Genomic DNA, 21,268 nt, shown 5'->3' on the forward strand with positions numbered 1-21,268 from the left:
CAGTCCAGATAGCCTTTCCTAACCGTTGCGTACTACCACTCTGTCAAACCCTTCTAGAACCGTTTCCAACACCAGGAGCTTCCGACTACCAGAAATTGCAGGACGTCTTCCTAATCAGGCTGTCCCTGCCTCGTACAAATCGACGCTGTGTTACTCCCGTCAAGGAACGCCCCAGCGAAAGGCATACACCTCGCCCACAACCGATAGTCGCATAAACAAACACTATCATGCGCCCCCTTTCCCTACCGCACCAATCACACCGTCTCGCCTCGGGCGTCCCGCCTCATTCGGAAGCGTCCTGGCGCCTGCCGTCCACGTGTTACATACATACAGCAGCCTACGCGGGCCCTGTCCTCGCGGGCGGCTGTCGTGCATGAAGCCTGCATCTAGATTGGATGGCATGCAGAGCGTTGCGCGAGCTGAGTTTGCGATCGCGTATGCGGCAGCGATACGTGTCACTTGGAGCGATGGGCATGTGGTGTGCGAGGCTGTACGTTTACATGTACTTGGCAGTGTGCTGTGTTTGAGATGGGTAGTGAAAGGGAGGGAGAGTTGGGACTGCGAACCATGTCTCTCGTTCCTGCGTCGTCGGCTGCCTACAGTACGCGCCGATGCAGGGTACCTAGCCTAGGTGATCCATGGACGGATGGAAAGCCCTCGAAGCCAGCGCGGTTAGTCAGACGCTGCTGCTGCTGCTTCGGCGAGGCGAGGCACACGACTCTTCGGGGCCTCGAGCCTCCATGCGTTCGCAGCGGCTCTAGCGGCTTCGCCTGACTCTTGCAGCGGCGCGCCTGGGATCTGGGTCTTGTGGACTGCCGAGTCCTTCGCTCTCTTTATAAGACGGCGACGCCGCGGCCTTGCGTCACCTTTACTTTGTCGACCGCATTCACTCCACCTCACGCACGCTCCCGCCGCCGACCTCTGTACAAAGACTTCTTCTTCACGCCATCAGCTGCCGCCCGGCCCCTATAAGTTTTCGATTGCCGCCGTGACAGCGCGAGCCACGCAGCTTTATCTCCGTTATCTGGCCACCTTCCTCCCAACAGCCTAGCGAACGACCTGCTTCTCAACGCCAACACCCAGCGCCACACCTTTCGTCATCACCACAACCGCAACCGCGACTTCACCTCACCTCTGCATACACGCACCCTCGCAAACATGATGCGCCGCGCAGACAGCTTCAGCAGCATCAGCTCGACCAGCTCGTCGGAGGAGGAGACGATGCAGGTCTTCGTCAAGAACGTTTCCGGCACCAGCAGTACGTACCCGAGCGTTCCGATTGTCGGAACCAGCCTTGACACAAGGGCACCCCGACAACCCCAAAGCCCAACAGCAGCACCGGCAAGCAATAGCTGACAATATGACACAGCAATACCCCTCACGCTCCCTGCAAACACGTCAATATCCACGCTCCGCACCCTCCTCGCCCTCCGCCACAACCTCCTCCCCTCAGACCTGCGCCTCGTGCACGCCGGCAAGCACCTCAGCTCGCCCTCGACGACGCTGACCGACTATGCCATCCCGCCCAACGCCACCCTGCACATGGCGCTCCCCTTGCGCGGCGGCATGCCGCCCAAGAAGATCCGCTGCTCGTTCAAGGACTGCAAGGATGCTGCGCAGCGCATAGTCGGGGACTGCGGCTTCTGCTCTGGCCACTTCTGCGGCAAGCACCGGTTGTTGGAGGATCATAAGTGCGAGGGGCTGGAGGATTGCAAGAAGGAGTCGCACGAGCGGAATGCGGAGCGGTTGAATAGTGAGAGGACGGTTGCTATCAGGGGCGTCTGATGCAGACTAACGGAAACGTGCGTCTAGGCGTCAAGACAAAGACCTGATAGCGAGGAGGAGGAGGAGGTGGAGCGTGGATGCGTGGCTGGCGAGTGTCGCGGAGGTACTCTGCTGCCAGCGTCGATAGGAGGTTCTTTCAGCGTCTGTGTTTTTCTGCGCGTTAGAACGCGTCCTGCGGGTTTTCCTTCATGCGGGCGCCGGCGGGGCTTTCGGTTCAGCGTCTCCTCTAGAGGCAGTAATACTCTGCTCTTCTTCTTGCTTCCTTCGATTCAGCAACTGGAGCATGGTGTCCTCGAATGGCGGGTCTGGTTATTAGTCGCTAGGCCTACGAATTATATATTCTTGACACTCACCGTCCGCATGCGCGTGGTAGTTCTGCAGTGACTGCGTTGCTCCAGCCTCAGGGGGTTCCTCTCAGCCGCTTCGTCATATTTAGAGCGATACGCGCCGCTTCCGAATCTTCTAAGTCTCACAAACACTGCAAAGTCGCCGTATCGACGTGAGTTGATAGATGAGAATAGGCAAGTAAGTGACCGGCGGACCGGTCCGCTTCCGCTCCGCCACGGTATGTACAGGCGGAGAGGGATGTGTGCCCTTCCGCAAAAGTGGCGTGATGGTGGTGAGATGCATGCAGCTCGATAAATCGTTTCCGCTCCGCTCCACTCCACTCCACTCCACCCCCGTTGTCGCTGTCTTGATGGCTTTCTCGGCGTGTTTACGTTGCTGCCTCGGATGGGTCTTAATGTCGTTCTGCCTGCCCCGTTGGGGCCTTCGGTTCTGCAACGCAGGGCGCTGGCATTATAACGATTGGCTTGGCGGCGAGCGAAGGGAGGATTAAAAGCGTGGTGCTGAAAAGATATAGTCGAAGGATAAGGTAGATAGGGAATAGTAGCGAAGCGGTGCGAAGAAAGTGATGGAGGACAGAAGAAGCCTGCCGGAAGATATCGGCCCGGCGTCGAAGCCACGGGGTTGGAGGTGTACGGGAGGGCTTCGATTCCTAGGTACTTTTTCTTCGCACATCTTGTCCTTCCCTCTGATACCTTCCCCCCTATTTTCTCGCCTAGCCATGCATTCTCGGCTTTCCACTAGGTCACATGCCCAATCCAAGCACCCACTACGAAACATTGTTTTTGGGCCCCGCATGCAGTTTATATGAGCTCGTTGCTGCCCGATATCAGATCTGGTACTTACCCTTTCCCTCTGCCAAGATACCGAAGAGTCAGAAGCCGCCCAAATTGCCAAGTCCGCTGGAGAAAAGGGGAGGCAGAGCGGTCGCTGGTACGGTGTGTCGAAGCCGATGGTCATGTGTTCTAATTGACACTGATACATGACGTCGGGTACTTGTTGTTGTGCACGCTGCGGACGCTCTGAGCTACGTAGACGATGTCATCTTCGACTTCAACTAACGAAGGCCCGATAGACGAAAGATCTGCGAAGCAGGAGTGTGATCCAGAGCTAGATCTAAGGCCCTGGATCGCCGTAGACTAGTTGGGCCGGTGCTTGGAAGAAGGTTGCGTCTCAAATAGGGATGGTGAGGGCTGAAGATCTGCGCAAGGATTGTCCAAGCCTCAACACCAGATCCTTCGCACAGATCGTCTCCCTCCCACCTTGACTCCCACTGAACCGCCGCGCATTCCACGCAATTCGCCCAGCTTCTTCGCCGTCACTGCGCCGCCGCCTGCGCGTTACCAGTACGAGCCAGCAGCGATGTGCCTGCACGGTCTGAGCCGGGGCGGTCGCCGACAGCTGTGATCCGGATCGAAGGGTCGATGGCTGCATCTGCGTGACACCCGGTCGTTTTCCATCGGTTTTCCACAACGGCGTTTCTCTCGGCTCTCACTAACATCGTCATGCTACAGATGTTTGGTCTTCAAAGATGCATCCAGGACCCTATCAAACGGAGCAGAAACGCATCCGCTGGACGTGGGACAGAAGAGATTGTGCCAAGCCGCTTATTCTTGGACCCAGATTCCCCTATCTTGGACAGTGGGTCAAATGCATCAGCGGTTGAGGCTGTGCTAAGATAACGAAGCAAGCAACAGTCCCAGAGGTTGCGACGCCCAGCTGGCTCGCGGCACCTTGGAGTAACCCGATTGTTGCTCTCTAGAGCCGCCAAGTCCCTCCCATTTGTTTCATTCAACCTCTTGTGGACGATCTTCAAGCTTCTAACCTCATCTAAGCTCTCTACATCTTTTTGACCATCTTGGTGGCATCCAGAGAAAATTTGCGGGCTGTGTTCATTTCTTACGCGTCGGTACCTCCTCTATTCTTTCACCTTTCTCAAGATTGTGCCCAGAAGCATACCCGGCCTTGCCATGGCCCTCAGCGGTTGTACGGTCCGCAATCTGGCTGCATTCCGGCTACAGAGGAGTGGCACAGCGGCGAGTGATGAGCGCATGGGTGGGGAGGCTAAGGCGGAATGTACACTCATGGGCTTGGCCCGTGGAACCCTCAACGAAGTAAATCACACATCCTCGCCCAATCGGTCCCCGAGCTCGCGACTCCCGCTGGTACATGCCAAGAATCTCCGATTGAGCGTCCCGCTCCGCTAATCCACCTTTCCGACGCCTTACGCCTGCGGCTTTCAAGATCGAGAGGCACCAACCTCACCGGTGTGACAGAGTCCGCAGCGTACTCGCAGAACCTACCCCGTCAAAGGTCAGCATTTCCTCACGTGCGTCTACGGCTGGAGCACCCTGATGACTGCATTGTCATCGTGCTAGCTCGCTGCCTCCCACGGTTGCAAAGATGGGAAGGAATTGTGGGGCCTCGCGGACGGTGAGGTCGCCACGATAAAGCAAACATAACCAAGTGGACTTACCGCAGGCGCAAAAGGATGTTGGTCCGATGCATATACCGTGGGAGGTCTCGCAAGTGCTAAGGCGGGATAGACGTTGCGGGCACATTTCCAGTTCACCATCGTTTCCGCATCGGGCCAATGCAAGCTGCCCTACCTTGGGCTATCTCTGCCTTGGCGGTCACTAGCGGAAGCCCCAGCGCGGCAGCAAACACCGCCCTGAGACTGGCGGAGTCGAGGATTCCGCATTGGCTGTGGAGCCTCTCGTCTTGGCTCTCCTTGGGCCTGTTTCCTTGCGTTGCTTGTGAGCCCACCGTATCTAACTCGCCTTTCACGGCCGGTTTGACTACCACGTCACCATGAGGGATGCCAGCCACCCACGGACACCACGGGGGGCGAGCTTACGCGCGTGCTTGCGGAGAGCGGGACCCGCAGGAAAGACATCTATCAATTCATATGCGTACCTTGGGTGCCCCAGATGCAAGCCCCCATTTGAGCACATTGCTCACAGTACTTATACCCCGAGAACCCCCCTGGGGCATTGTTGTGTCAGCCCCTTCATCAGCGCGCCTAGTTGAGCGCTCCCCCTCCAAACGCTTCCGTGTTGAGCACGCTTGCCCTCATCGCACGTCAGGAGCCGCCGGTCGTGACTTCCCTCTACCAGCAAATCGACGACTGATCCGGTTAGCGCAACCAAACATTCGCCATGGCCGCTCGCATCTTCGACGACAAGGACAGCCAAAAGGACGACACCGTCGGCCTGCCAATGTCCAACACCGCCACCGAGACCGCTTCTATGCGAGATGTCTCTATCGCCTCCTCCCGCTCCTCTGCCATCGACGAGCCGAAATGGCCTCGCACGTGGCGCGCGTACGCCTGCTGGCTCGGCTGCTTCTTCCTCATGTTCAACTCGTGGGGATTGGTGAACGCCTATGGTACATTTTCGTCGTACTATGTTGGCCATTCCCTGCGAGACGTTGACCAACTCCAGCTGAACCTGATCGGCTCGACACAGTCATTCCTCGTTCTGCTGTTCTCAGCACCAGTCGGACGACTGCTGGATGCCGGCCATTTCCGATACGTCATTGGCACTGGCGCCTTCCTCGTGCCCTTTGGCATGTTTATGCTGTCTATTGCACACCCTACCACCGAGGACTCCCCTGCCAACTTCTCTCATATCTGGGTCACTCAGGGCTTTGTTGTTGGCCTGGGTATGGCTTGCTACTTTGTCACGAGCTCTCAAGGTAAGCATTACAGTCTCCCGATAATGATGGATTTCTGATAGATTACAGTCGCTGCGACGTGGTTCCCAAACCACAAGTCCCTCGCCGTCGGCGTTGTCGCTTGCGGTGCCAGTGTCGCCGGAGTGGTGTATCCGACCATGACCAGATATCTCGTTGACGCCATGGGCTTCAACAACGCGGTCCGTCTGGTTGCTACGCTCGTCGCAATTACATCCGCCTACTCGCTCATCTTTTCGACGCCCAATCCTGCCCACGCTCACCCTAAGCCGCAGAGCTATCGTAAGCTCAAGACCTGGATCGACACGGAAGCCTTCGGCAACAAATCCTTCTGCTGGTTCACTGCCGCAGTCACATTCCTTTTCTTCGGCTTCTATCCCGTTTTCTTTAATCTTGAGGAGGTACGTACACTGATATCATCCTACCATTTCTCTATCGTTGCTAACTCGTTCGCAGTGGGCGGCAGTCTCCGGCTATGGGACTCGCGACGGAACACGCGTACCCGTGAAAATCGTTTCCTCCACAAACAACCCTCTCCAGACCTTTTGGCTCCTCACCATCATGAATGGCGCCTCCACCATCGGACGTCTCACCTTCTCCGCTTTTGGCGACAAAACAGGTGCCCTCAACATGCACATCGGCTCGCAGATCATCTCTTCCCTGCTTGTCCTCATCCTCTGGGTCCTCGCTGGCTCAACCACGGCCGCCATCGCCTTCTGCGTCCTCTTCGGCATGACTTCAGGTGCGGTCATCGGTTTGCCTCCGGCATCCATGGGCAACATCCTCAACTGCACATACAATACCCCGGAAACCAAAGCTATCGGCCATTCCAAACTCGGACAGTGGACCGGCATGATGTACAGCGTCGCCGCCGTACCCGCCCTCGCTGGCCCCGTGATTGCAGGGCATCTCGTCACCGTCTATTCCAACTACATCACTGTGCAAGCTTGGTCCGGCGCGAACCTCATGGTTTCGGCAGCATGCATGCTAGTCGCGAGATGGTACTTGCCATGCTGTGACGGCGAGCGCGTGGGCACCAAGATTGCGAAGCTGATGGGCAAGCATGTCGAGGCATCAGAAGAGAAAGTGAAGGAAAGAGAGGGTGGGAACGAGAGCGATACTGATGTCGAGTTCGCTAACGTTACCTCCCAGGCAACGACGTGTGTGCCTAGCCGTTTCGTCTCCCGACAAACGTCTGATGAGAAGGTGGATGCACTGCGACGTGGTGCCGTCCTCGGCTCTGATCGGAACGTCTGAGAGCACACAGCGCGGGTGGAAATTTTTACCGTGCAAGGGGAACGTTCGGGCGGCGATGGTCAAGGGTGTTGGGGACAAGACACGGCGTGGCACAGTGCGTTTCTGGCATTTCCTTGCCGTTTCTTTTTCTTTTCAACATTCTACTGCTTCAAAAGGTCTCCCTTTTCATTTCACTGCTACTTGCGACAAACCGCATCTCTAGGGCATCTAATAGCGCGACATGGCTTGGAGAGTTGTAGGAGGATTAGATAGTAGACGCATGGTGCTCCCCTGTTTGCTGGGTCGAGCATCCATCTACGACCGACACGATTAGACAAAATGAAAACAATAGCTGCTTCGGACGTCTCTCTCTCGATATACAGCCTCTCTGCGATATTCACACTGCAAATCAAGATTCGCATTCTTTGTTTTTCTCTTAGCACTACTACCAGAACATTCGATCGGCAGTTCTGCAGCAGCACTGTTAAATGACATGTAGGACATAGATGTTTGTGGGGCTATAACAGAGCCACATATAGCACGTAGTCCGCAGTGCTACTCGTTTACATTTCCCATACATGCTCGGCACGTGCTCGGCGACAGGGGCCCAACGTCCATGTCTTGCTCTATGTGCGAGAGCCTCAACGATCCATGACCATAACACGAATAAGATCATGGCCATAACACAAACAGGATCATGGTACTTTTCCGCCCAGCAACGGCAGTTCGAGCGAAGGGAAAGGTAAGCATACCTCACCATCCACGCTTCCTTCAGCTCGACGGGCCTTGGTTGTCTTGGGACGTACTTGGCTGAGGCTGAGTGCTTGCATATGTATGCTGCCTTGTCCGTTTCGGTTCGGCATATCTTGCGGGCTTATTGGAATATCCCCGTGTCAGGAGGCCGATGTACCGAGCTGTCGGGAAGGGCCATGGTCGGAAGGGCTAGATGGGAGGCCATGGAGATGCGGGAAAGGTTCCGTCTTGGGCGACACGCCGAGTTGGATGCGGGTGCAGCTACACGGCAGTACGGACACATGCTGTGAGACAGGTCATGCTGCACGTTCCAGTCCGCGGGCGAGAAACAAATCTCCCATGTCGAATTCCGGCAAGATCGTCACGGGCTGTTCTGGATAGACAGGGTCGAGTCATACGTGGTGAAATCCTGTCCATTTCGTCTTCTCGCACACCGTGATCTGGTTTCTGATTCCGCGGAACGGTTAGCGATGGACTCTTAGCTTCTGTTAAGTCAGGCCGTCGTTTCTTGACATGTGTTATTATCACATCTATAGCCCATAGTGCGTGTGCGGTGTCTGGATGCCAAGGTCAAAAATGGAAGCTAAGTTGCGGGGTCGGTCCGCTGAAACGTGCATATACGGAGCGGCTCTAGTTGCTACCACTGTTAGCGGCGGTAGAGGCGTGTGCGAAAGTTTAGCCAGGCCTAGCGTACCGCATATTGAGAATCTTGGGTCCAGGGTTGAAGAAATTGGAGAATTGAAGCACTATCAGCTGGCCTCGTGAGAACCCGCAGGAGTCGAGATCCATGTGCTTTGTTGAGCTCGAGCTTCCGGATTCGCCATGTGCGATGACGACAGTGGGTCCGGATGCCGTATATGAAGCCTGCGCGTCTCGCTGTATGTATGCCTGCCCAAATTCGAAAGAGACTCGCCGAGGAAGGAGGTGTGCTTACTATGCTGCACGTCGGTATTGCTAATCTAAGACTTCCTGGAATTCTGTAAAGTGGCCTGATAATACCAAAACGCTAGACAAGACGGAGAATTCAGCTAAATCTCGTCTATCTCGGAGATCTGCGGAGGATTTGCAGCCAAATCGAACATTCGGGAAAGTGGTCTGATTTTACCGTCGATATGGACACAAGACGGAGCTTGGGAATTCGTTTCGAAACAAGAAGTACGAGAGTCGCCGCGACTGCTTATCCGTCTCGGCCAATAGTCTGGGCGCAGCAATATACGTTCTTGACCTCGGTGTCGCACTGCATCCACAGGTGTCGCAGGTAGAACTGATCAACGGCAGTTGTGATGGAGCGAAATAATCTGGGGAGGAGTTAGGGAGAAGCTCGGTCGTCGGGAAAGTGGACTGACAATTCCGGATGACTGTGTATGCTGTCCCGGCTCGAGGCAACCTGCCATGTGCTCCGTGTGAAGGTTGGGAACGTATTGCGGGGTGCATGCATCGTTCTGCGATCTCACTTCGTGACGTGCTGGAGCAGTAACTGATCGCTCCATCAGATGTGAGAGTATCAGCGCGAGGGTCCTTCAAAGCTGGCCATTCAGCCGACGAGATGTCTTTGTGCTCCTAGGTGTAGACGAAGTCTTCGGCCACAGCTGTATAAGCACCATGATGGCTTTGTCACACTTCCCGGGCTACAAGCAGACAAAGCCAAAAAGAGCTGCCGAATCAAGCCCGTACTCGGTAGTGAGGAAAGAAGTGAGAGTCCGACGGGGTGAAAAGAAGGCGTGCGGCTGAAGGGATGCTAAGGTTGCCACGGCAGTTGTAGAATACCATGCTCTTCCTTCCATAATCCCGCCTTCTATTGAAGCTGGGCGGGATCGCTCCGCTTTCCGCTCGTATTTCGGAACAGGAAACGCCAAGGAGGCCCTGGAAAATTGAGCTTGCGTAGATGAAATGTCGTGTATGTACCTAGGCCGGGTGAACACGGGGAGCCGCTCGGTCAAAGGACGTCTCCAAGGTAAGCTGTGTGTGTCGCGTTCTCTTGCACCTCTTGCTTCAGCCATCGATGCTTGGTGCGGCCTTGGTGGCAGCTAGCACATGATCGCCCCTTGAGTGATAAGGGGGTCGACGGGTTAGCGTTCCTGTGTTTCCCGCAGTCCTTCAAGACACTGAACTCCCATTGAGCGGCTCTACTCCCTCGGGCATAAGACTGAACGAAGCTGACTGCGCACCATCAGCAAGCGCATGGGGAGTAGCGAATCTATCGCACTTTGTGCCCGTTTAGCGTCACACTTGTCCTCCGTTAGATAAAGACCCAGACTCGCCCGAGCCGGGACAAGTCGGCTTCTCTGTTGCTAGCATTCCTGCCAATGTCTTGGGTCTTGCCTGGGATGGCGGTGATGGTTCCCTGCAGCGGAAGCCAAGGCAAAGGGCGGAGCGCCGCCGGCGTTGTCGCGGCGCGTTATTTCGGCGCGGGGGTGCACGCGCGGCAATGGCGTACTGGGCCCAAGATCTTCATGATAAGGCTCCGTGGAAGGCTGTGCAGGAGGAAGACGGGAGTTGGCATAATCAGCGAGAAATGTTGACATTCGTCAGCACTCGTGAAGTGGGAAGGAGATGTGACGTACCTTCCCCTACGCATCTGGGCGGGCTTGGCGCTTTCACGCTGAGGATCGTCGAATCCTCCCATCGCTAGCAAAGTTTCAGCTCGACAGCGCAATCCCGGCGGTCTCGATGCTAGGGTGCGAGAGGCCGGAGAGAAAACTCCCCATCTTGGGCTTTCGATCTGCTTTCCATATTCACGACTAGCAGTCCCAATCGACCGGTCCACGCCAAGAGGAAGGTCCCGCTGAGCAGATTCCAAGGCATGCAGAACAACAGCCATTATAGACACGTCAATTAAATCCTACCCAGTAGATGCAGAAGATTCAAGGCATCGCGGCCCCCCTTTGGCGAATCGGGTTCTCTAGTCATCGCCGAACAGCACCCCGTCGCTTTCTACGACCCAAGACCACTGTCTTCTGTTCCAGCACGCCAAGCTACTACACTGGAAAGTCAGCTGCTGCGGTAGTTCTTTCTTGCTCGTGGAGGAATGGCTTGAGTGAATACTATGTGGCAGGTGAAGCTGGAAGTTGAAGGCTTCAGGAAAAGAGATAGCATTCGGCCGATGTGAGCAGTATGCTGATGAAGCAATCGCATTATATGGAAATGGAGGGAAGCACAGAGACATGAGAACAAGCATCCGACCAACAGAACGCTCCACTCGTCCAAAAACTCCGACCATGCAAATACAAGTACAGCTGAAAGAATCCGGATGACCTCGCTTGAAAAATTCGAAGTGATATTAAGAAAGCACCCTGCCAAGACCCCTGCTAAATCGCGAGGATCCAAGTAACCGCCATAACGCGCGGGCAAGACACGGTCGGAACGGATCGAGCGCTGACTCCAACACCTAATCGTGTCATTGTACTAGCTCTCTCCCTCGGCTAGGCGTCTGAACCCCAGCTGGCGCAGTATGACTGGCCACCTCGAGAACGCTCGTAGCGCTTTCTCCGCCTCCGTCTACGCTCATTCCAAGCATCCGTCGCGCAAGCTCTTTCTGACCGTTTCCTATGGCGTGTTCGATGGGTGACTGCGTGGCACTTCCATGGCCGTTCGTCTCCGACGCGTCATTCGCATCCGTCGCTAGTGGCTGCAACCATTCCACGGCCGTGCAACGGTTTACAAGACGCTTCGTTGTTTCGTCGACGGGTGCAAAATGGTTGCCGCTGGTGACAAGAAGATGCAAAAGCCGGACAATGTCCTCGCGTTTGTAATGTGGAGGTTTGCTGATCTGACTATTCGTCAAGATAGGATAGAGGACCCGGAGGTACGTGTGTCGCAAGGCGTTGGCCGCGGGAGAATCCGAGGGTAGGTCGATTAGATTACGAAGAATGACGTCGACGAGGACATGGAGGTCGTTGGTGTAGAAGTATTCCGCAGTTTGGGTATTTCCGAAAATAAGATAGAGCGCCTTGAGGATTAAGAGCTGAAGCGAAGTCTCGGACTCTCGGTTCAGGAGAAGAATCAAATTACAGCCGAAGGTCTTATACGTCATGCCATGCGTAGACAGCGCCTTGATTACTCGGTTCGTGATGCTCGCGCGGCCGTCATGCTGTTGAGTCGTGGAAGCTACCAGGTATTGCTCGTTCAGGACCAGCTGTATCCGTCAGCACCAGATGTAACGCGCAGTCGGCATACATACCAGAACTCGAATCACAGGGTAGTGGTATGGGTCGTCAGCGTCGTCCGAGACGCCTTCAATGATCTCTAAAAGATACAGAACAAACGCATCGTTTATGGCCACTGCAATATCCGTCAGCACCCGGACCCTATCATTGACGCATGAACCCCATTATAGCAAGATGTTAACATACTGAAGTCCTCCCATCTCAGCCGCTGTATACGCGAGGACTCGTACATAAGCTCGAGAAGCATTTGATGCAGCCGGGTATCCTCCTGCACGCTCGGCGATTGTACCAGCTCAACCAGCCGGGGAAAGACGCCCTCTTCGTTCATCATCTCGAATGTGGCATCGTTTCCGCTGTTTCGGCCGTCGAAAAGGAGGAATGCCGCGACCATGTGGAGCGTGGGGTTATCGTCCTCCTATCCACGAATTAGCCCTTCCTTGCGTACCCTGATATGCAGAAGCGACGTCGTCTACCTGTAGAAGACAGTATATTATCTGGCGCCGCACGTATTCCTTGTGGGCGTTGAATAATTCCCCCTGGATTAGTCGGAAGACGCATTCTGCAACGCTGTAGTCCGTCTGGAGGTACTCGGCTAGCGACGGTCAACAATTGTGCAAATGTAGGTAGAGGGACAGAGAAGAAGCACATTTGTAGTTGGTGGTGACGTTGAGGTATGAGCGCAGGGCGTTGTCTATTCTCTCGTGCTCCTGGCAGCGCGTCGAGACGATGTCGTCGAGCTCTGTTTGGCGCATTAGCGTGACGGCGGCGGCGGCGGGACGACAGTGTGCTGACCATCCCAGAACTGCTGCTCATTCTCGAGGTTGTACGATACCTCAAACGCCATGTTGAGGTCGCGGATTAGCCACCAAACTCATCCTCTCCAGCGGTGCGAGCTAAAGCCTTGCGGGGAAGTCGCGCGGCGATTGATGGCGGTGGTGTCGTCCTGGTGATTCGGAACGGCCGCCGCCGGAAATTTCTCGGCCCGGTTACGGCTGCGTCACTGCCCCTCTTTAGGCTTAGCTGGCTGCTTATGCACGCCCTCTCAGGAGTCTTTAGGCTTGATGGCTACAAAGATTGTCACCGTTGATGCCGGAGTGTACTTGCGCATTTCTCATTCCTATCCTGACCGTAACGTGCACGTTGCAGACGCCCTGCGCCCGCCACTGTGCCGAGCAACATCCGATGGCCTGATCGAGCTGCCTTCAAGCCCTCACCAAGCCCACTTTGACCCCGTTCCCGCTTTCCATATTCAGCTTCAGACTCTCCACGTATTCCATCACGGGATCACGGTTCTGGACCTCTTTGAACTCCAACGCCATCCTCACCACCGTGTACGCCACCCAGAAGAGCGCCAGCTGCTGTGCTGGGCAATGTCTCGCCCCGCCTCCAAACGGCACATAGTCCCAATTCGGCCGGATCTCCTTCCACCTCTCGGGCCGAAACGCCTCCACGTCCGGGCCGTAGACGGAAGGATTGCGGTGCATCGTGAAGTAGCTCATTGAGACTGTGTCGCCGGGCTTGACGAGAATGGGAGACGAGCCATCCGGTCCACCTCCGTACGGCAACATAGTCTGAGCAAGACAGCCGCGTGACTGATTCGGAACAGGTGGGTAGATCCTGAGAGCTGACTTCTGTTAGCTGCAACATGGAAAGTGGGGGAGGTGCCAGGCCTACCCTCGTTGATGGAATGCTGCACATATCTGAAGCTCTTCAAGCGTTCGAAGGTGAGGTCTTCCTTCGTCACCCCCGCAACCTCCTCCCTAATCTTCTGCCAAGCTTCCGGGTGACGAGCTAGGCAAAAGAAGACGTTCGACAGAGCAACGGCCGGTGTATCCCGACCAGCAAAGAAGACATTCAGTAGCTGACTGCACAGCGCTTCTCTATCAGTTGTTTCCTTGGCCATCTCATAAACAAGGATGTATTTGCGCTGATCCTCGTCGGGATTCTTCTCGCGTCGCGCCAGGGCTCTGTCAACGTGTCGCTGCGTATAGGACCTGATCAGTTTGCACGACTCCCAGAACTTGTGGTCGCGGAGCACAAAGCTCATCTTCCCCATCAGAACTCTAGCGCCAACGCCTTTTTGGGCGTAGCTGAATGAATCCAGGAAGGTCTTTGAGTCGATGGGACAGTCGTTCATCAGGAGACTGCGCATAGACTCGCCAAAGATGAATTCCGAGCTCGAATCTAGAATCTGTCGGGCCAACATCAATATCAGATGGGTCAATAGGGCACTGGTACTTACGAGTCGATCAAACAACTCCTTCAAGTCCACGGTGTCGTCGTTATTTGGCAACAAGGCGAGGAATCTCCCGACGTGCCTGTCAAACATTTCGGGATCGTTGATTTGGCTGCGTGTAAAGGTAGGTCGAATCATGTCCCGGCCGTGGCGCCATACTTCGCCATCGGACGTGATGATACCCTTCCCGGTCATAGGCACCTGCGCCAACTCCCTTACCGGACCCACGCCGAACTTCTCATGCTCGGTGGCCAGAATGAATTGGATGTTGCGAGCATCGACGGTGGAGACGACTCTTCGACCGAACGGCCAGGACTCAAACGTTCGACCGTACTTCTGGTACTGGGAATATATCGTCTTGATTCGCCGGTTCTCTTTCGCCGCCCGCATACTGTCCCGAACGGTGTCGATGCCGAATACTGGGTCTTTGGCAGGAAGGCGCGGAGGTGCGGCGCATCCATAGCGCTTGGAGGCTCTGGCAGCGCCAATCCGGCGTTTGGTAGGTGGCACAACGATGAGGAGCACCAGAGCAAGAGCGAGCGCTCCAGCGATTGCTCCAAGACTGGCCATGGCCAGAAGTGAGGCGTGTGCCGCTTTCGAAGGTCGATTACTGGAGGCTGAGCAGTGTCTTGGAGCAGCTGCGGCGGCACTTAGAGTTCGGAGGCGCTGACACGGCTGCAGGGCCCGTTCGAAGAGGAAAAGAAGGTCCTCCGCTGCGTACCGACTGGACGGTCGCCTAATTTACCCGCCAAGCCCCGCCTTCACGGTTCCTTCCTTATCTGTGGGGTTGCAGCTCCCCGGGACGACGCCCCTTAGTCAGTGTCAACGCCTCGTCACATGGCCACGAAGTCTCCGCACGTTGGAAACCTGATCACAGCATCACGGCGGCGCCGTCACTTTCATCTAACAGCATGGATTCGCTTTCATCATAACTTTTGTACACGCCTGGGGCACCGGTGCAGACTTCAAAATCTGCACCCCGGTAACCAGCGGGCGGGTGTGGAAGATACCAGGCTTACCAGACGGACACCCCCTCCAATCATCCAGTCCCTCAAGGCTCCTCTCTCAACCTATAGATTCCATCGGGCTCCGTAGCTTCGGCCTTTGTCCCATCCTTCCCATAGAATTCGAGGCCCGCAGTTGTCACGAACGCCGGCGTCTCTGCATCACCCTCCCTAAGGTTCCGCACGCTGTCCGTCGACTGCTCTGTGTTGAGACCCTTTTGACTACGGTTTGCCGAGTTGCTCGGAGACTTCTTGCCCATCGAGTGTAGAGAGAGTGCAGATCTCATCGAGCCCACGACCGACTCCGGCGACCAGCCATGGAAGAGCGGACGCAAACTTGGCAAGCATGCGCAGACTACGGCAATGCAAGTCTCCGGGATCGTCCAGTACATGGTCGGTGCTTCGTCGTCTATGCCGCTTTGTCAGCATCGGGCATGGTGTAGAGGCTTGCAACACTCACGAGCAATCTGATGGTGTTTGTTGATCGTCTTAATGACGTTCCAGAACTCGTAGCATTTGCCGATGGCAACAGCCAACACGCTGCATACAGGTCAGAAAATGGTCCTCACAGTGGCCTAGGGGAAGCACTTACAGGGCGCCCATGCCGAAAATGCCCAGAACTGCAACCTTCTCTCTTCGGCTGATCTTCAACTTGAGGATCTGCGGCCATGGAATCAAGAGCATGCAAACATCAATGATGATAGAGGCGACGGCGTAGACTTTGATGGGGTTCAGCTGAACGCAGCGCCGGCCCTTCTGGCCATGGGCCGCCTTCCAGAAATCTGAAATTGGGATGCAGCTGAAGATGAAGAGTATGGTATATGCGACCGTCCAGAAGCCATTGAGCACGTACAGGACCCATACAGAGATGTTGAATGAGCGGCCCACGAAGATGCGATTGTAGAAGAGGAGGATGGCGTAACGCGTCACTCCGATGGATAAGGTCGAGATGATCTTGTTGGCATAGATGCACTGCCAGTACCGTCAGCCTCGATGGCGCTGCTTGATTGCTTATGCTTACCTTTTGAAATGTTTCGAAATCCGGATTCACAATAGGAAAGCCGGTATCATCGAGCGGCAACCATCGTCCCAGATTGCCATTAGTCGCAGCTATTCAGCCTCGTCAGCCAACGCCTGCATGAGGCGCAAGAAGGATCGCTCACCAATGAGCATTACAATCGCATTTGCAACCGCCAACGCCTGCAGGACTTTAGCATGCGCGTCTTATTCAGAGAGACCTCGACTTACCAGCGAAGGTAAAAGCATCCAGTCATCGATTCGCAACGACATCCTCTTCTTTCGCCTCGCCCAGAATCGGGCGACAACAGCCGCAATGGCAAGCAGTGGAAAGGTCACTCCTAGTGCGACCGGAGTCGCGACGGGCGTTCTGTATCCCATGGCGGCGTTCAATTGACAGCCACAAACTGCAAAATGCTCAGCGAAGAGAAGCACACCTGCGGCGAGGACTTAAAAGAGGCGCGAGATTACGAACTCCGGCGGCATGCGGGCCATCTCGACTTTCCAGAAGCTCCCTGTGCGAACCACGAAACCCTATTCGGCACGGAGCTTTACACGAAAGGACGAAAATGCGACCCTGCGCAAACGCGGCGCCGAACACGAGGCGACCCCAGACTACAGCTGATAGGATACATCGGCCTGGCCGCGGTTGTCCAACAGCCCCATTAATAGTCATGCGAATCAGCATCCCGGCTTCATTTCTTACTTGCATTGCGCCTGGGGCGCAGATAAGCTCTGCGCCCAGTGGCGCCACTCCACGCGGGTGAGGGCCCGTCCCGGGCTTATTTCCAGTCGATCAACTTCCTACCCTCCCTGTGAACCATATAGCGCATTTGACTGTGCAGCGCTTCACGACACTTTATCTGCTTTGACTTAATCAACTGGGCTGAGTCAGATCCTGAACGACAGACGAACCAGCAAGTTCCGTGGTATCCGCGACTTTGTACAACTCCACAACATCACCTTGGATACGATTGGCAAGTGAAACAAGCTGTGCCTCTGGATCGGCATTTAGTTGGAATGCGGCTTTATCCAATGGGATTTAGCCTCAGTCCAAACGCTGTCCCGGCAATCCGGTATGGAGGGGCGGCGTAGCAGGGTTACCGGTAAACGAGAACGGGAAGGTGTCACGATGTGCTTCGAATAGGCAAGGAGTGTCGAATCTCGCTTCTTTAGGCAATCAGGCAGACTCATGTGATAGATTGTGTTTGGTGTTGATTGGAGCCAAAAGCATGGGAGTTCATCTATGGGTGAGCAGTCGCAGTCCTTAACGCTGGGATATACTCGGGATCGGTAGAGAGGTTGCGCGAGGACAAGCGGTAAGTTATCCTACCCTCAACTTAGCTTGAACGGCACCTGGAGGCTGCTTCTTTGGCTTGAAAACTTCAAGCGTACCGAAGGCGTGAAGTCTTGCGCGTGAAGACGCACCATGGATACACGCAAGGATGAAGCAGTACCATTTCTCTCTCCCGAAGAGGATACCACTCCTTCCAACAAGTCAAAGCGCACATTTACAACACGAAGCTGCTTGGTCCATCTGCTGGTCTGCTGCACTTACATCGCTGCCGTAACCCTGTTCGCATTCTCAAGAACACCATACAAAGTATGCTTGGAGAAAAGCACGGAAGCAGGCAACCTGGACCTTTATTGTAAGGACCTTATTTCGTGCTCCACCTAACCAAGTCTTTCTAACATGCTTCCCAGCACCAGCGCGTGAAGCCATCCGCTACCACCTCGACATCATCGACCTCGACGCGGGCCACTTCGAATTCTCCCCCAACCCTTTCGTTGGCGACCCGCGACCCGAGCTTGATGAAGCATGGGATGAACTCCTCCAGAACATCCATATTCGGGTGACGCCCACGGAGTTTTCGGCCTTGAAACCGCAGCTTAATCGGAGTTCGTTGAGATTGTCGGATGGAGATTATATCATAAGACTGGGAGTATATCATGAGCTGCACTGCTTGAAGTGGATACGGAAATGGATTCATCGGGACCATTATTGGGCGGACCTTGAGGGCGCCGCCTTAGATGAGAGGAAGTGGCATATAGGTACGCAATCTTCCCTTAAGTCAAGCGTAGACAGGAAAACCAAGAATGCACAACCGGGATTAACAGGGGACTAGAACATTGCCTCGAGCACTTCCGCCTCCGAACGATAGCAACAGCTTCCCTCTCCCCCGCAACCTTGCACTTCGGTTCGCAAAACGGCGCCCGCACTCTCGAAGTCAACGGCCGCCACATGGTCAAAGCAGTTGATTGGGACAAGCTCCAAGCCTGGACTTCGGAGCGGAAAGTCGATCTCGCTGCCATCGATTGGTCGACATTGCTGCCAGAATAATCGCCGAAAGCGATTAGAGGCTTCTGTTCTATCCTAAGTCTGGTAACTATCACAAGATACCAACATTCGTCCCGCTCTTCCACCGTCCCGCCCACTTCCGCAACTCTGTCCAATCCCGACACACCCGCTCACTACCCCACCCTGTCACACCGCCCAACTCCGCATTCACAGGCTCGAGATTCGAATCCGCAGCGCACATTATGCTTTGTCGCAGGTAATCGAAACAGTGGCGCGCATGGGGGGTTTTCAGGTGCTCTTTCATGTGCTCGTCGTCTTCGGAGGTGGTGGTGTTCGAGTAGTAAGATAACCAGAGCATGTTAAGACAGTGTAGTTGATGGAAGGCGGAGATCGCGGAAGGGGAGGGGGAGAGGCGAGGATGAGAGACGAAGCCAGAGCCTTCTGTGTGGAACGTCAGTTGTTTCCAAGAGTAGGGAGAGATGGGGAGGGCTTACGGGGCAACAAGCCGTTCCATGCTGCTTTCGTTTCGGGGGATGGCGCTATGGTGAAGGTGCTGTTGTATTTAAAGGACGTGGTGATGGAGTGCAAGGAGACTTTAGATCGTCGGTCAGTCCCGGATTACTGATTCAGACAAAGGGTAGGGTGATAGAAGTACGTACTTTTCCCCAGCGAAGAGGGCTGAATGTGTCCGTGAATGAAGTACCCCAAGGCAAAACACATTATACCCCAGACCCAAAGCGCTGCTACAATAGTCGCAACTCTGTATCTCTTCTTTGTGGCCGCGGGAGAGGCATACTCTTCCTCTCGTAAGGAGGAGTATGCGTACTCTCTCGAAGTGGGGGACATGTCTTCGTCGGGGGTAGAGTGCGCCCGAAGTGCTTCACAGGATAGAACAACTTCACTGCGCTGAAGCCTGAAGCCTGAAGCTGACCTTAGGATGCAATTGCCACCAGCTAGCTACCTGCAACCGCCGACCCTCCGATCACTAAAACGTTTCGTTTCAAAACACAATTATCCGCCGATCCTCCGCATCCAGGCTATCGAAGATCGCGACTATTTTTGGGGGCGATTGTTGCCTTTTACATAGCGCACCAATAACAGGACATGAAACATACAAGTTCTACCAGTCGCATCGCGACACCAGAGCCGTTACCCTTGCCCTACTGCTACCGGGGTGGTAAGCAACGGCCTCATCTTGATCCGGCTCGCTCTCAGTGGCTGCGCGCTCGTACAATTCCCCGATAAGGCAATATGTATTACATGAAAGCACTATATCGTCGGACAGCGATGCCTTTCTGCTGGCACAGCACAGCTGAGCGCGTACTGTAACTCATCACATTCGTTGCGGGGATATGGTTGGCTCCATGTTGCTCTAACTGTTTGGGGCACGCAACTCAAGGGATGTGAGATGTGACGGCACTTCTTCTTGTGCAGCTGCTGGGTTTGTGGTCGGTCGGTATCAAGCAGGAACATACCCAGTTATAGAAGCACATCATTGCCCCGCAACGTATATATCCTGGAAGAGAAAGAGAGAAAGTCCCGTAATAGCAGCAGATCGCTGCCCTACGAGTGGATACCCCTGGACGCGAATATACAATGGAGCATTTTCCGAGGCTGAGTGCTCTCGCCATGGTAGTACATGCAAGATAGCCCCATCGAGCTATCCAGCTCACCGCACCGCGCCGCTGGGGCAGACGGAGCCCCTCCGAATCGAGGTAGGGATGTGCTGGGCGGGTACGCAGACGTGTGACCGACGTAGTTCGGGGGAGACATGCAACGTGATATGGGCGGTCGGTCGACGAGAGCGATTCGCAGCGGCACTGACTGAGACATAAGGCGCACTTCGATATTGTATTGTTCTGCCTTGCCTTGAGGATGTAGTTTCCGCTTCTAGACTGCCGGGTCAGCTTGACTCCGTGGAGTTAGAACATCATCTATATTGCTGCTGGGTTGAGAACTGAACACTTAAGCTCGGTCCTTTCCCCATAGCCAGCCCCATCTCCACCTAACCTACTCCCGACTGCACTGCATCGTCCCGCTCCCGCAGACGCCACTTCAAGCCAACCGAGCAGCGCTACCGCCAACTACCGACAGTCAGCAAACATGACATACAAGCTTCTCACCACGCTGGCTTTCTTCCTCACACTCTCGCCTACTTTGGCCCTTCCAACGCAACAAGCCAGCGCCGCAAAGCGCGAAGCAGCCGATGCCACAGCGGCCGACGAGCTCATAACCTGGGCCTACGACCGGACCACCAACACGCAGGAGAAGAAGAGGGAAGCCGCTGACGCTACTTCCGCCGGTAAGCCGCCACCCTTAAAAAGGAAATGCGGAGCATTAGGGCTAATAGGAAGAGCAGATGAGCTCATAACCTGGACATACAACCATAACACGAATACGCAGGAGAAGCGCGAAGCTGAAGCTGCGGAGGACGTCTCAGCCGACGAGCTTGTGACGTGGTTGTATGGACAGAACACGAATAACCAGGGCCAGACTTGAAGGGAGAGGTATGAAGCGTTGGTGACTGGTATGCGAAAGCTCGTGCGGAGTTGAAGGTAATCGTGTGGGGCGTTCTAGTTCAGGTTGGGTTCGGTTCGATACTATGGCACCTGGAGTCGTGGAGCAGGCGCGTTCTCTGGTGGATCGTTGGTTAACTAGGGCATTAGCAGACTTTCAAGTGAATAACGCTTTTTAAAGCAATATAAAGAAGAGAGTGGCTCCGGATCCAAAGAAT

At 55.0% G+C, this 21,268-nt stretch overlaps 11 protein-coding genes across 11 annotated transcripts; 5 read left to right on the top strand and 6 right to left on the bottom strand.

Annotated features, from left to right (window-relative positions):
• Window positions 1–1,161: 1,161 nt before the first annotated feature.
• BU26DRAFT_439588 (uncharacterized protein) lies at window positions 1,162–1,785 on the top strand (the record flags this gene model as incomplete). The annotated part of the gene is made up of 2 exons (XM_033824351.1): window positions 1,162–1,258; window positions 1,370–1,785. 2 exons carry the CDS (start codon window positions 1,162–1,164, stop codon window positions 1,783–1,785), a joined length of 513 nt encoding a protein of 170 aa, XP_033677138.1.
• Window positions 1,786–2,517: 732 nt separating this feature from the next.
• BU26DRAFT_166719 (uncharacterized protein) lies at window positions 2,518–3,268 on the bottom strand. Its single transcript, XM_033820216.1, has one exon. The coding sequence runs from the start codon at window positions 3,112–3,114 to the stop codon at window positions 2,620–2,622; it is 495 nt and encodes a 164-aa protein (XP_033677139.1). The 5' UTR covers window positions 3,115–3,268; the 3' UTR covers window positions 2,518–2,619.
• A 1,660-nt stretch (window positions 3,269–4,928) lies between these two features.
• On the top strand, window positions 4,929–7,168 carry BU26DRAFT_166877 (MFS general substrate transporter). Its single transcript, XM_033820218.1, has 3 exons — window positions 4,929–5,826; window positions 5,875–6,224; window positions 6,280–7,168. The coding sequence occupies exons 1-3, from the start codon at window positions 5,289–5,291 to the stop codon at window positions 7,078–7,080; spliced, it is 1,689 nt and encodes a 562-aa protein (XP_033677140.1). The 5' UTR covers window positions 4,929–5,288; the 3' UTR covers window positions 7,081–7,168.
• Window positions 7,169–9,343: 2,175 nt separating this feature from the next.
• On the bottom strand, window positions 9,344–9,995 carry BU26DRAFT_166882 (uncharacterized protein). Its single transcript, XM_033820219.1, has one exon. It carries the CDS (start codon window positions 9,810–9,812, stop codon window positions 9,441–9,443), a length of 372 nt encoding a protein of 123 aa, XP_033677141.1. The 5' UTR covers window positions 9,813–9,995; the 3' UTR covers window positions 9,344–9,440.
• A 1-nt stretch (window position 9,996) lies between these two features.
• Window positions 9,997–10,636, top strand: BU26DRAFT_167091 (uncharacterized protein). The gene is made up of 2 exons (XM_033820221.1): window positions 9,997–10,327; window positions 10,377–10,636. Exons 1-2 carry the CDS (start codon window positions 10,119–10,121, stop codon window positions 10,555–10,557), a joined length of 390 nt encoding a protein of 129 aa, XP_033677142.1. The 5' UTR covers window positions 9,997–10,118; the 3' UTR covers window positions 10,558–10,636.
• Window positions 10,637–10,785: 149 nt separating this feature from the next.
• Window positions 10,786–13,064, bottom strand: BU26DRAFT_524765 (uncharacterized protein). Its single transcript, XM_033830353.1, has 6 exons — window positions 12,771–13,064; window positions 12,625–12,717; window positions 12,452–12,570; window positions 12,165–12,393; window positions 11,993–12,093; window positions 10,786–11,947 (listed from the first exon to the last, which is right to left on the bottom strand). Exons 1-6 carry the CDS (start codon window positions 12,820–12,822, stop codon window positions 11,210–11,212), a joined length of 1,332 nt encoding a protein of 443 aa, XP_033677143.1. The 5' UTR covers window positions 12,823–13,064; the 3' UTR covers window positions 10,786–11,209.
• Window positions 13,065–13,104: 40 nt separating this feature from the next.
• On the bottom strand, window positions 13,105–14,879 carry BU26DRAFT_524768 (cytochrome P450). The gene is made up of 3 exons (XM_033830354.1): window positions 14,221–14,879; window positions 13,653–14,169; window positions 13,105–13,602 (listed from the first exon to the last, which is right to left on the bottom strand). Exons 1-3 carry the CDS (start codon window positions 14,782–14,784, stop codon window positions 13,181–13,183), a joined length of 1,503 nt encoding a protein of 500 aa, XP_033677144.1. The 5' UTR covers window positions 14,785–14,879; the 3' UTR covers window positions 13,105–13,180.
• A 250-nt stretch (window positions 14,880–15,129) lies between these two features.
• Window positions 15,130–16,732, bottom strand: BU26DRAFT_524771 (uncharacterized protein). Its single transcript, XM_033830355.1, has 6 exons — window positions 16,467–16,732; window positions 16,382–16,418; window positions 16,240–16,328; window positions 15,811–16,190; window positions 15,679–15,758; window positions 15,130–15,627 (listed from the first exon to the last, which is right to left on the bottom strand). Exons 1-6 carry the CDS (start codon window positions 16,614–16,616, stop codon window positions 15,266–15,268), a joined length of 1,098 nt encoding a protein of 365 aa, XP_033677145.1. The 5' UTR covers window positions 16,617–16,732; the 3' UTR covers window positions 15,130–15,265.
• Window positions 16,733–17,547: 815 nt separating this feature from the next.
• BU26DRAFT_167024 (uncharacterized protein) lies at window positions 17,548–18,743 on the top strand. Its single transcript, XM_033820220.1, has 3 exons — window positions 17,548–17,884; window positions 17,946–18,287; window positions 18,362–18,743. The coding sequence occupies exons 1-3, from the start codon at window positions 17,665–17,667 to the stop codon at window positions 18,574–18,576; spliced, it is 777 nt and encodes a 258-aa protein (XP_033677146.1). The 5' UTR covers window positions 17,548–17,664; the 3' UTR covers window positions 18,577–18,743.
• On the bottom strand, window positions 18,653–19,414 carry BU26DRAFT_468220 (uncharacterized protein; the record flags this gene model as incomplete). The annotated part of the gene is made up of 3 exons (XM_033825282.1): window positions 19,194–19,414; window positions 19,029–19,127; window positions 18,653–18,975 (listed from the first exon to the last, which is right to left on the bottom strand). Coding segments are annotated over exons 1-3 (609 nt in total), but the record flags the coding sequence as incomplete, so codon positions are not given.
• A 1,112-nt stretch (window positions 19,415–20,526) lies between these two features.
• Window positions 20,527–21,205, top strand: BU26DRAFT_610502 (uncharacterized protein). Its single transcript, XM_033835999.1, has 2 exons — window positions 20,527–20,836; window positions 20,894–21,205. The coding sequence occupies exons 1-2, from the start codon at window positions 20,638–20,640 to the stop codon at window positions 21,031–21,033; spliced, it is 339 nt and encodes a 112-aa protein (XP_033677148.1). The 5' UTR covers window positions 20,527–20,637; the 3' UTR covers window positions 21,034–21,205.
• The last annotated feature ends 63 nt before the right edge of the window (window positions 21,206–21,268 follow it).

Source organism: Trematosphaeria pertusa (genome assembly GCF_010094035.1).
Source record: "Trematosphaeria pertusa strain CBS 122368 unplaced genomic scaffold BU26scaffold_21, whole genome shotgun sequence".
NCBI classification, from domain to species: domain Eukaryota; kingdom Fungi; phylum Ascomycota; class Dothideomycetes; order Pleosporales; family Trematosphaeriaceae; genus Trematosphaeria; species Trematosphaeria pertusa.